We start from the raw sequence: 12560 nt of genomic DNA on the forward strand, positions 1-12560 counted from the left end.
CAAGTTGATTAGGCCTTTTTATAACCTCATTTGATCAGCCAGTTTTAGAGACTCCATTTTTAAGAGCATAAGAATGCAACAGAAGTTAGCAATGTGGAGTACCTGTAGGTGGGCCATTATGAACTCTATCTATATTTCTTTGCTCTATTTCATTCAGTATTCTGCTATTAAACAATTGTATTTTTGCCATTTTACAGTCATGTGACATTTAAGAAAATGAGCACTAGATGGATTTTATATTTCACAATACAAAGTGGCATTTGGAAACTTCTGGAACACTGTTCATGATTAAAGGTGTGCATTATTTAGGTCTTACCATATAATGTTGACCCTAAGCTGCAGATGGTATATCTGAAGCTGGCCATAAAGATTCCAGCAGGAAATGCAGGATGGAAATGCCTCTTTTAACTCTTCTAAAATGATTGTCAGAATTGGCTCTGACCACATGTTGAACTTTTTTTAATGACTAAAAGTCTCTTCTTAGAGATTTTTAATCATTTAAGATGACTTCTTCTCTGGTTAGGCATGCTCTAAATGTATTTGGTAAATGTCTGCACGTGTGCTACGCTGACAGACGGCACTGACGGTGTTCCAGGGAAGTAGTGAGTGTTTGCTTGGACTTGAGAAGGGCAGAATCCAAGCTGAGCTTGGAGAATGGGCTCTTTATTTCCAAAATGCCCATGAATCCATCCCCATGTACAGCTGGGCCTTGGAGAAGAACAGAACCCAAGCTGTGCAGACCTTCTGAAAGGCAGGTTTGGATTGATGTTTCTGCCTTGCAGCTTCTCAGCTGAGTGGCTGATGTATTCTGACATCAGTTTCTCAGCTACATCGAGCAATTTTAGACCTCAGTTCATCAATCTTACTAGAATAATAAAAAATTCACATAATTTAGAAATCAATCTAAATATTAGCTGAAAAAAACCCTTATCTTTTACAGGTACATAGTGACATTTATTTCAAAGGATCTCAAAGAGCTTGCAGGTTATGCAAACACTTCTATTATGTCACTGCCATGCAGATACACATTTTGGAGGTGGCATCCTGCCAGCCTGCATCATGCACTGATTATGGTAGGGAAATATTGTTTTAGCATGTTCTCTAAGGAGGAAAAGCATGACCTCCTTATAGTCTCTGGAGAGCAGTATTTTCTCATTTGTAATGGTGTTATCTGAAAATAATCAAAATGTAGTACTCAATGAATCTTCTTTGAAAAGTTAAGGTAGCTTACACAGATGGGAAATTCTGATTCAGAATCAGAGTCTTTTCCTGATGCAAAGATCATCTCTTTTTTTTCTCCCTGCCTGCCTTCATCTGAAGCCACCAAATCCATGCTTTGCTGCAGTGAAAATAATTGCCATCAAAGCAAATTTCATGTGAATAAATAAACAGTTTATTAACTCTATGTTCGTATTAAGGTATTAATGATGATAATGCTAGGTAAGAACAGTTTGTCACACACATCATGCAGGTAGAATTTCCAGGCTGAATTGGAGAATTACTATCATTAAATGTGAAATGTGAACATAATTCAGCACCTTGCTGAGTTACAGACATGATGGCCACCAAACAAGATAATGGGGATGTAAAAATGAGCTCACCTTTAACTACCATGATGCTAAAAGGAATATATAATAAATATATTTAATTTCTAACAAAGTGAGAAAAACTTAGTTGACAGGATATATGTAAGAGTGTATGAACACTACACAATGCTTCTTTGTGGTTTCTGTCCAAAACCCCTTAGTGAAAATTAAGTGAAAATATTTATTTTTTTTATTAGAACTGAAAAAGTACACTCATATGCTGACTAAAAGTCTGTGCTATTTAAATAAGGACCACTGAGAGTAACATTTAAATGTGGACAGACCAAATTTACTCTTTGAATAGCTGAAGGAGAAATAGTTTACCATTGGTAAACATACATGTATTTTTCATTATGTTTGCATTGCTAAAGTGAAATATTTATAAGATTATTTTTTGTAGTATCAACTACTATCGTCCTGTTTAATATTTCATTCAGATCCCTGCATAGATTAAAACAGTAGTGAAGTTCAGAGAGCCAGCATGCCACCATTTCACTATACATTCTGCCAACAAGAATGTCTGCTTACCAGGAAGAGCTGTGTTCACTGGCAAAACAAGTCTCAGCTCTTAGAACACCTACAGAAAGAAATAAAACTTAAAAATTAGGTAACCATTAAAATGTATGTCAATGCAAATAAAGCGTAGAGAAATTTAAATTCACTCTTAAAATGCCCTGTATTTTGTGGTGGTATTTAATTTCAGTCACAACAGCATTGAAAGTAGTTGGGTGTATGGTAATGGGTTCTTACACTGTGCAAGCTCAAGCAATAAAACACTTTAGAATTACTCTCAGCAAACAGGAAATGTCTGCTTCTTGAGTGCTGTAGCACAAAGGGATACTACAGCATATATATATATATATATAAAGTCTTTGCTAGCAAGACATTTAGGTAGACTTAACCATTTACCTGTACTACTTTTGTAATGGATAGTAAACCTGTACTGATAACCAAAGATAAGAAACAGCTAGTCTTAGTTTCTGGGCTTCTGCCAAAAATGAAATGATTATTCTCTGTGTATAGCTGTAAAAAGTACTGCACTTTTTGTCAACTCAAATTTATGCGAGGTTAGAATCACTCAGGAAACCAGAAGTGCATTATAGACAGCTTCACAGCAACCTCTTGAAGGAATACTAAATCCAATTATGCAGAATATCACAGAATTGTTTGTTATTCCTATAGCACTGAGCTCTCATGAAAGCAAAAGTATTTGTTCCTCTTCTAATGGATAAAGAACACTATCATATGTAAGATTCTGTGATAATAAGTTATGACTGCAAAGCTCTTACCCAGATTAATTCAGAAGCAACAGATGAAATACATCTTCTGAAAAATATGCAGCATTCTATTCTGTCCTTTAGCTATTGAATTAAAAACAAATCTTAAAGTGGAACAACTGTAACTTGGTAGTATTCCCATTGGGAATATTAATGATTTCTTGGGAGAGAAATATGTAAGAAAGTCAATTTTTAGTTAATATTGAAGGGTATTTTGCTTTCAAAAATGATAATTTAGTGTAATCTGATTTGAATTATTTTTCATGTGATGCCATTGGCCATGGGTAAGAACTGTACAATTGTCAGTGAGGAAGCATTTTAGAGCTGGTTGATGGACCACAAATTAGCACACATTAGGTTAGAATTACTGAATGAAAGCATGTAAAGAAATCACATAGTAACTGATAGTGTAAAATGAAACAGTGATCTCTCTCAAACTCCTTAGCTTTTGTTTCCTATTGCCATCTAGAATGGAGAATATTGAAGCAGTCATCAAAATTATATTTACAGCAGCTTTTCTTCTTAAAGTAGAAAGAATATTTAAGCATCGTGATTAAGAATTCTGTATGAACCTGAAAATTGGGTTATTTTGAGATTTTTAACATCAAAACATTACAAAATATTCTCTTTTTGATACTTTTTACATTTCTACAAATCACATTACAGATTTTATCTTTACATCCTTTGAGGCTGTGGCAGAGCACAGAAACTGAGCAGCTGCAGCTTGTGCTACCAGGAACAATAGCCTTGGCCTCCTCAGCCACACAGTCCATGAACACAGAACTAAAGGGCAGTGCCTGGCACAAGAAGGGTTATTTTTTCATATATTAATTAGGTGTATATTTGAGTATTTGTATTTGAAAGTGCATATGGTTTTGTGGTCCTGTGTTTGTGGGCCATGCAACAGCCTTCAATGGCAGCGCAGTGTGCTGGTCTCCAAGAGATCTAACACTGTAATTAAAATTCTGTTTCTTGCACATTTTGAGAGTTACTGATTCTCATGGTTCATACCTTTGAAATGTAATTCTCTTCTTTTAAGAACATGAATCTGTGTAAATGTAAGTAGTAGGAAAGCAATGACACTCAGCTACAGATGGCTGGCTGGGGGTTGAAGACAACAGCAGAACGTGCAGAGATGCTGAGGCAGAATTTTCAGAACTCCTTGGCCATCAGCAATCTGAAACAGATTTATCATATTTAGGGAGAGAGGCTTTTCACGAGGGCATGTAGTGATAGGACAAGGGGAAACAATCTTCAGATGAAGGAGGATAGGTTGAGTTTGGGTGTTAGGAAGGAATTCTTTACTGCAGGAGAGGTGAGGCAATGGAAGGTTGTCCAGAGAAGTCATGGATTCCCCATTGTGGATGGGGCACTGATTAACCTGATCTAACAGGAGGTTCCCTGCCCTTGATGGGCAAATTGAAACTATGTCATCTTTAAGGTCCCTTCCAACCCTTTTATGATTCTCTTTCATCCAAACATATTCCTTCCTTTCCCTAGCTTCTTAGCATTGTCCAAAATTTATATGAAATTAAATTTCTCCCCAGCCTGTATCCTGGTTCCCACCTGCTCTTCCTTCTCCTCCTCAGACTGTCTATAATGGCCCCAGTTTCTCCCATGGCTGATTGGTGTCCCCTCGGTGGAATCCCTAGTCTCCCTCCAACCCTTCTTCACAATTCATGTGCAAAACTAGTGAGATTTCCCTCTACAGCCATTTTAGAAGCACATTTCATCTCCTTCCTCAAACTCTTGTCCATGCTCCAATATGTGGGCAAGAGAGAGAAACTATACTTCATTCTACAGACTGAATTCTGTGAATCTGGTACAAAATAGATGAAATATGTATCTTTTTAATTATTATTTGTATGTATTGTGATTTTTTGATTTTGATAACGTAGGTTGGGAGTGACATTTTTAAAGTATCTATTTTGAGTAAGAGAGGGAAAGAAAGGAGAGCCAAATGGTCAAGAAGCTAATTCCTAGTTGTCCTGGTAACAGCTGCTTTCCTTTGTGAACAGCAGGGGTCACTAAAAAGAAAGGTTATACTGGGTGAAGCCAACAGGCTGGGTTTTTTTCTCCATTAGATTACTTTTCATATGTTTTCTGTTTTAATCATTATATTAAAGAAAGAAAAATCTTGGTTCTAATTTGTTTGACATATAAAAAATTCCTAATAAAAAAATATCTCCCTGATTATGGCCTAAATATAAATTATCTCTGCCTCTAATTAAAAAAAATATAATTCTTTTGTCAAATGAGTTTTATAGAAACCTCTTTTACAAAATATTTTCGTTGTTCTGTAAACTGATGTTGACATATAACACCATGAAATCCAAAAGTGAGCAAAGTTATTTCCTCTCTATTTGTTGTGATCACACTGTCATTTTCTCCATTATTTGCTGTTATTGGAAGACAGTATGACACAATTAGTAACGTAAGAATAAAAATGTCCACCATTTAGAGCAAGTCAGCAAGAGAATAAAAACAAAATATGATGGTCTCTCAGTGTAATTTCACTCAACATAAAATGTAAACAAGTGCATAATTCTGTTCTTAGAAGTAGACCAGACTTTGTGCTGACCACACAAGGAAGGAAATAGACGCAAACCCAGTCAAACACCTTAGCAGGAGGAATCCTACAAGAGAACACACCAGAAGGATATGTTGCTTGCTCTGCTTCATATCTCTTCTGTGAGCTTAGCTTTCAAGGAGTTTTTGTATTTATCTTTGCAGCTGAATGAGTTCAATTTCTCTCAGATTAGGACAGAGGTTTCAGAACAGCAGGTTAATCCTTCCTGCCTTCACGGGCAACTGAGCAAACAGACCTGAATCAACGTGGCCGAGAGAAAAATTGTAATTCTAGAGATTAACGTTGTCTTTCCTGTTTGACCTCCACGTTTCTCTTCTAGGTATGTTTGTATGTATGAATGTATGTGTGCAGCTATTTATTTATTTATTTGTTTGTTGTTAACAGCTTCTGTCCAAGGCCCCTGGGAGAGGGCAATCTCACCAAACAAAGTGCCGTATTATATCAAGTGAGTATAAACAGTAATTCATTCCAGCTATTTTCATTTCTTATTTAAGAGGAGAGTCAGTAATTTTCTTAAATGATTGTGAACTGCTCCTATAGTGTCTAAATGGGAAGGACAAAAAGGAACAAAACCTGCAATACATCTCACAGAAGTGTGCTAGTTATCTAAAAACACAGTAGGATGCCCTGATTTGTAAGTTGTTTGGGTTTATGCTGCTATAAATCACCTGCAAATGAAGTAAAGCTTTGAGGTACCTGGATTATAATTTAAATTGTGCTGTTGCCCTCTGTGTCTGTGTATGGCAGGTTTTGCAGAACCAAACAAACCCCCGACATTCTGAATTGCAGTTGTAAATGTGATACACTAGGGGCTTTTTATCCCTATATTTTTTAAATGATTCATAATAATGTAATTACTTAATAATTTTAATATTTTGCAATGGTTTTAAATGCACATACTCAGTACTATGAATTTCTTTAGGGACACTACGTGGTAAAGTCCATAGCTGAGGAATTACAAGGGGCAACTAGTCCCTAAAGCCTAATCTTTTTGAGTTTAGCTTCCAAATTAAGCTGGTTTACTTTAAAAGATGTGGCTGCACAACAAATTAGAAGAACATTTTTTAAAAAAATCACAATTTGGAAATACCTACCTGCTTCACATGCCCTAAACAGAGCCACAACACGACAACAAAAAAAAAAGATGGTTTAATATATTTTTTCTTCTCTTTTGAGTTCTTTACCTGTACCATGTGCTTTGAACTACTTACCCTATTTCTGAAGGAAACAGGTGATGCAATACCAGCTATAAACACTGTAGTGCGAGTAACAGACATGGGTGTTGTTTAATACACCTATTTCCATGGTTCCTCTTTATACTCCCTAAACACTTTGCAAGCTCAACCAGTGTCCCTGAAGCCATTTGGTTACAGAAGGCTCTTGCAGTGCACTTCAGTTGCAACTTTCACAACAGGGTGAACTTCCACAGCAGCCTTAGAACAAGTGTTTGAGTTATGCATGAAGGAAACTCTGTGGTGCAGTTCAGAGGTTCAGTTATACCTGGCTAAGCTGGTTTACTGTTGCATTAATCTTGTAAGTTTTCTGATGTTTGCATTTGGCCATGAATTATGGAACAGTCACAAAGAAACTGGAAAGCTCTGTCAAGAAGGGAGGGGCAGTCTTCCAGAGGAGGGCTGGAAAGAAAGTCAAAGCTCTGGCATGTAAGACTCAGTTTATGGCACTAACATAAAGGTGAAGATCCTCCTTTTCTCTTTCACATGGCATGACTTGCCATTATGGGGAGGGGAGATTGGCAATTCTTGAAGTAGGCACAGAATGCCCTTCATGCTGTGCTTGGCACCTCTGCCTGTGCTACTCACACCCAGCAGCCAGAGGTAACTGGCTAAAATGTTTGATGCTGGTCTTGCTTAGTCCTTCCTACTTTTTAGTCTACTGTTCTAGGCCATTTACAAATTCAAAGGAATGTGTTTATTTTGTTCACTTTTAAAACCATTTTAATAGCCATAAACAGTTGTAGCATTATGCTGTGGATCCTGATTTAGGATCCTGCCAACTGCTGTAGTTTGTCACAAATGAGTGATTCAGATTGCCTGAAGAATCACTGTCAGGGGTATTAACAAGCGTGGGTTTAATATGAATTTATAAAAGTGCATCTTAGTAAAGTTCAACAGCAAGGTTCACTCTATTAGTTACTACATTATACAAAGGAAAATCAAGTTCAAATCTATTTCAAATTATTTATACATTGACCAAAGAGCCCATGGGTAAAGTAGACCCTCCCAATGGGTCATGAGTTTCAGAGCAGATCCCCTTGCTCTCTAAATTCCTGATGGAGCTTAGCTGTGGCTAGGTCCAGACTTAGTCTCAGACTTGGACAATGGCATATGTCTAAAGGAATTAACTTCATGGATTTCATTAATATTTATTCAGCATGCTAGCAGCCAGTTACCAAGGATCAATAAATAAGGGGTCTCTCTGCCTTGGGTAAGGAAGGATTTCTTAGTCTCAGGTAAGGAATCTCAGTCCTTGAGAGGAGTCCCATTTCCAGGGGAGAGTCACTGCTGTGCAGTCCAGAGAATTTGAATTGGACTCATCCAAAGATTGGCTGTTTGTAGGAAGGTCTCTGCCTCAAGGAATGACCTTGAGAGTTGTCCCAGGGCAAGGGCAGGTCACTGCCCTGCAGCCATGCTGCCAAGCAGGGAGAGCTCCCTGAGGTGCCTCCCTGAGGCTGTCAGAAGTGGTTGGCTTGTAGTCAACTTTAAGACAGGAGGAAGGGTATGTGTGTGCCTCCTTGTACCCACAGCCTCTTTGTTCTTTGATAAAAGACCCTTGGAAAGCCACCTGCTGTGCATGCATGACTCACACAATCCCTGTTCCAAGCTCATGTGCTTCGATGCTCTCTGGGTCACTCTGCCCCTTTGGGAGTTTCTAGAGGAGTTCTTGGCCTGGATACAGCTCAGGTCTTTACTTGCTTTGGAGCCTGTACCAAATTACTGATAGTTTGGCTAAGGGGTCAAGTACATCTGTCATACATTACTAGTTTAATTAAAGTTTTAATTTAGCCATGTCTCTTACAGAAAAACTTGCTGTCCTTGAGATGGAAAACAAAGTGGTCAAGTTTTAATGCATCTTACTGAGCTGATAAATCTATTGCCGTCTCCAGATACCCTCAGTCATTTCTCTTCCATTCATTCTCATCACTCATATTTCATATTTACAAACAACAAAATTATTTTCTGTACCTTTTTGGCTTTTAAAATAACCATACTCTTTTTTATAGTCTTTGAGGCATTACTTTTCTATTAGTTGTTAATTCTCTAAAAGAAATTCATGACGGCTAAGAAAATACAGGTAGCATTCTTTTCATGTTTACATAATTTTCTTTCTGTCATCAATATTAGAATATTAGTGTTAGCCCTCTTCATCAACCAGATTTGCTACACATTTTACTGGTTTTCATTTTATCTGTTTTTCCCTTGATGCTTAAATGTTTTATCTCATCACTTTTCCATTTGTGATGATATTTCACTCAATAATCTGTAAATCAGGCAATGCTCCATGCTAAGTCTTCAGCACCAATGTTTATTTATGGTTAGGTATCTTCAAGACCAGTGATTTTCCTGGTTAAAATATACAGCTGATTAATCTGTAGTAACTAGTTGCTTCTAAAGCTTCAATAATTCCCTCTTGAGCTTATTCACACCAGTTGGTTTTCGGGTTTTTTTTTGTTTTGTTTCAAATTGTATTTGTCTAGGCAACGTTGCCACGGACAATATAATTATCAGCAGTGTACAACCTGCTTCAGCTGTTCCTGAAGCCTGAAGCACCCTGGCATTGGGTGTTTTCTTGGCCTATTGTCAGCCTCATGGAAGCTGCCTTTCAATGGCCTTGCATCAGCTGCTGCATTTCCCTCCACCCCTTCATGTGCTTCCCTCCTTATGGAGATGACAAGCTAGACCAGAACTTCAGCCCCAGCTTTCTCTTATCCAGCAAACTGAGGAAATCTAGTTTTTGTGTTCCAGGACAGCAGAAGTATCCCAAGTGGACATAGCTGCCAGGGCACTGAGCACTCACTCAGACCATGAGGTGCTACTGAGTTTAAAAACCCTCTGCTTTGCCTCTGAGGTAAAACATGTAAAATTGCTTGAAAACACATTCTATCCAACCCTTTTTGTTTTGATCTTTTTTCTCCTTGATATATTCCTTGTGTCTGGTACAAAAATGTAAAGGTTTCATTAGATTACAGAAGGAGAGAACTATAAAAATATAGTTTTCAGTTTAATCAGTCCTGTTCTTTGAAGACCTTGATCCTGGTTTTACTGCAGTGCAACCTAGAAAATGGAAAGGAAGCAGGCACAGGCATGTCTGTACTCTTTATTAATGTTTTAGGTATTCATTAAAATTTCTAAATTTAAGTTTTTAGAAGACAAAACAGGCAATTACTCTACATTAGAAATCTGAAAAGCAAACGGAAGAAATGTACACCTCAAAGACTACTGAATATGTGTCTAAAGATTAAAAAAAAAGTCTCAAATTCTAAAAAAGGCAGATAATAAAGGTAGGGAGGCTGCGGATTTTTACATTGTAATTCAGGTTAGATCACATTTTAGCAGAGCTCACCCCTGATGAAAGGGATCTCACGTGTGCATGCATGCACTTGCATATTCTTATCCTCCAATCAAACAGATAGAGCAGCTGCTCTAAAGTAGTGACAGGTAACAAATCAAGTGTCTAGTTTGCATTTTGCAGCACCAGAGGAAGTATTTGGTCATGCTGCAGGACCCAGTCCCTCTGCAGTGTCTGTCCTCCCAGGGCACAAGGGGACATTAAGCAGCTCTGCTCTGAACCATGTCTGGATCCCTCTTGTGTGTCTCTCATCCTCTGCTCTGCACATTTGCCCATTACTCAGTGTTAGGAGATCTCTGTTGCCTCAGATTAAAGAGGAGGAGTGGGATTGAAGTCTGCAACATCCTTTCTCTAAAAAAATATTCAGTAGTCCTGCCATCGTGAATGTGTTGAAATCTAGTAGGTGTGACTTCTATATTTGTACTAATCTTTGACATTATTCTTCCTCCGTGTATCTAGCTTGCCAGTTAATAGTGTCTGTCTTCTTACCCTCTTGCTGTGCCCATTCTTTTGAAGGATTTAAAATGCTTCTGCAAAAATACAGTAGTCTTTCATCTCAGTGCTTCCCACAAAGGAAACCTTCCAAGTTATTTCCCAGCCAAGCTTATTTTCTTACAGAGATTATAGCAGTTCACTGAACTTTGTCCTGCTGAGGACAAAGCTGGATTCTCAGGAGCTTTGACTCCTTGAGAAGATCCATGTGAGTCTCTCTCTATAAATTAGCTATGCAGTGAGCTTACTCCAAGGACAAGGCATCTCCACTTGCTCACTCTCTTCCACATTGTAGTTTCCTATGAGAATATTTGATTTGCATTTAATGCATCAGCTTGTGACATACATTTTTTTGCTAGTTTTAGATCCTTCATTCTTTTCCTATGTCACACTGGAGATCTAGCAGGCCAGTTTCTATAAACATACTTCTTTGTTGTCTTATTTTTTAATCTCCCTTTCAATTGTTGTTTAACCATGCAGAATTTCAACACAGAAAAAAAAAAAGCTAAGACCCCTGAGTTTTCATTGTAAAAGCAAACAGATTAAAGCCATGATTCTTTTACTTTTGTTCAACTTAGAGACAGGATAAATGAATGTATCTGAATTAAATTCTGCTAAGATAAAAAGTGAAGAAATGCTGTTCTGAGAAAATCACTTGGGTTAATTGTTTCTTCTGCAGAATGCAGATAAGTACAAGGCACAAAAAGAAGTAGGAAATATCTGTCAGACAGAGCAGAGAGAGACATGGAGAACCATAAATAAATAATGTATGATTATGTATATGTAGTGAGTGAAGCTGTGAGCAAGCTTTGAAAACCATGTATATGGTTAACAGTTAACCTATCTACCAAATTAAAAAAATAAAAAAATTATTTTCACATCTCAAAAGCATAGTTATTATGGTTTTTTCCTGTCTTTCAATTCTGAAATCTACATAGCAAAATTGAAACTACTGTGAAGGAAAGAAAAAGTACAATACTTTTCAGTTTGCCTTTATGTGATGTAAATTCTCATGCTGTCTGGCACAAAAACCTAAATGATATTTCTTAGAGGTTTGTCCAAGCGCAGAGATTTTCTTTATGATTTGTAGGGTTGTGAAGCCTTGGTTCCAAAACTTGTCACTAAAATTTAAACTCAGAGTGTAAATAAATGAGAAATCTTGAGCCTTTAACTACCTTTATAATGAAAGCAGAGGTTATAAACAGATGTGTTCCTGCTGACTGAGCGAGAGCACTCAAAGAAGACACCGTGGGTCTGCTCCTCATTACCATCTGTCAGCAGGGAGTTACTGCCCTCGCAAGAGAAGCAACTGAAGGGGACTTAATTTGTTTGTAAATGAATTATAAGTACTGAGCAGCAATTTTAGTGCATCCTAGCTGGTGTGGGAGCTGAGGGCAGGGCTGCAGCCTCTGGTTTGGGGCAGTGAGGGAGGGAAACCATGTGCTTTCCATGTACAAACACAGTGCCTGTCGTGGAGGGTGGAGAGCAGCTTCCTTGGGTGCTGCACAACACCTGGTCCTCTTGATGGGACCTTGCTCATGGTAAAGTGGAGAGTAAAGCTCTTTAGCTTTGTTTTCAAATCCATTCACTGCAAATGCTCATGAAGAGTATGTAGTGTTAAGCATTACAGAGGGGTTAAACAATGCAAGGATAATTTTTGTGCAGGTTAAATCTTAAAATGTGTTATTCAGGTAATGAGCTGGGTAAGAATTTTGGATGGAATCTGACTTTATTTTCCTAATTAAAGGGAACATATCAACATTTAAAATCTATTAAATCCAGCTAGTCATTATTTTCCAGCTCTGGGACTAGCAGATTAATATATGAACTGTTTTTATAGGCAATAGTGTGAAAAAGTAAACTTTTGTTACTGTACAAGGAGTTCATGTATTTATAGTGTAGCAGGATATAATTACATAACCTTAAATATTTTACTTTTATTGTAGCTGAAGTTGTTACATTTATTGTAAGCTGAATGTGATTTTTGCTTGAAATTTACTTCATTTCTATTAGCTTCATTTTACTCCA

General features: G+C 37.5%; 1 protein-coding gene across 12 annotated transcripts in view; it reads left to right on the top strand.

Annotated features, from left to right (window-relative positions):
- The window catches only part of DMD (dystrophin), a 1046004-nt gene that overhangs the window by 921062 nt on the left and 112382 nt on the right, over window positions 1-12560 (top strand). For all 12 annotated transcript variants that reach the window (XM_077171917.1, XM_077171927.1, XM_077171925.1 and 9 more), the window contains one exon: window positions 5838-5898. In XM_077171917.1, coding sequence (XP_077028032.1) covers window positions 5838-5898 — 61 coding nt within the window. The remainder of the gene's footprint in view (window positions 1-5837; window positions 5899-12560) is intronic.

The sequence above is a fragment of the Agelaius phoeniceus genome, chromosome 2 (genome assembly GCF_051311805.1).
Source record: "Agelaius phoeniceus isolate bAgePho1 chromosome 2, bAgePho1.hap1, whole genome shotgun sequence".
In the NCBI taxonomy this organism is placed as follows: domain Eukaryota; kingdom Metazoa; phylum Chordata; class Aves; order Passeriformes; family Icteridae; genus Agelaius; species Agelaius phoeniceus.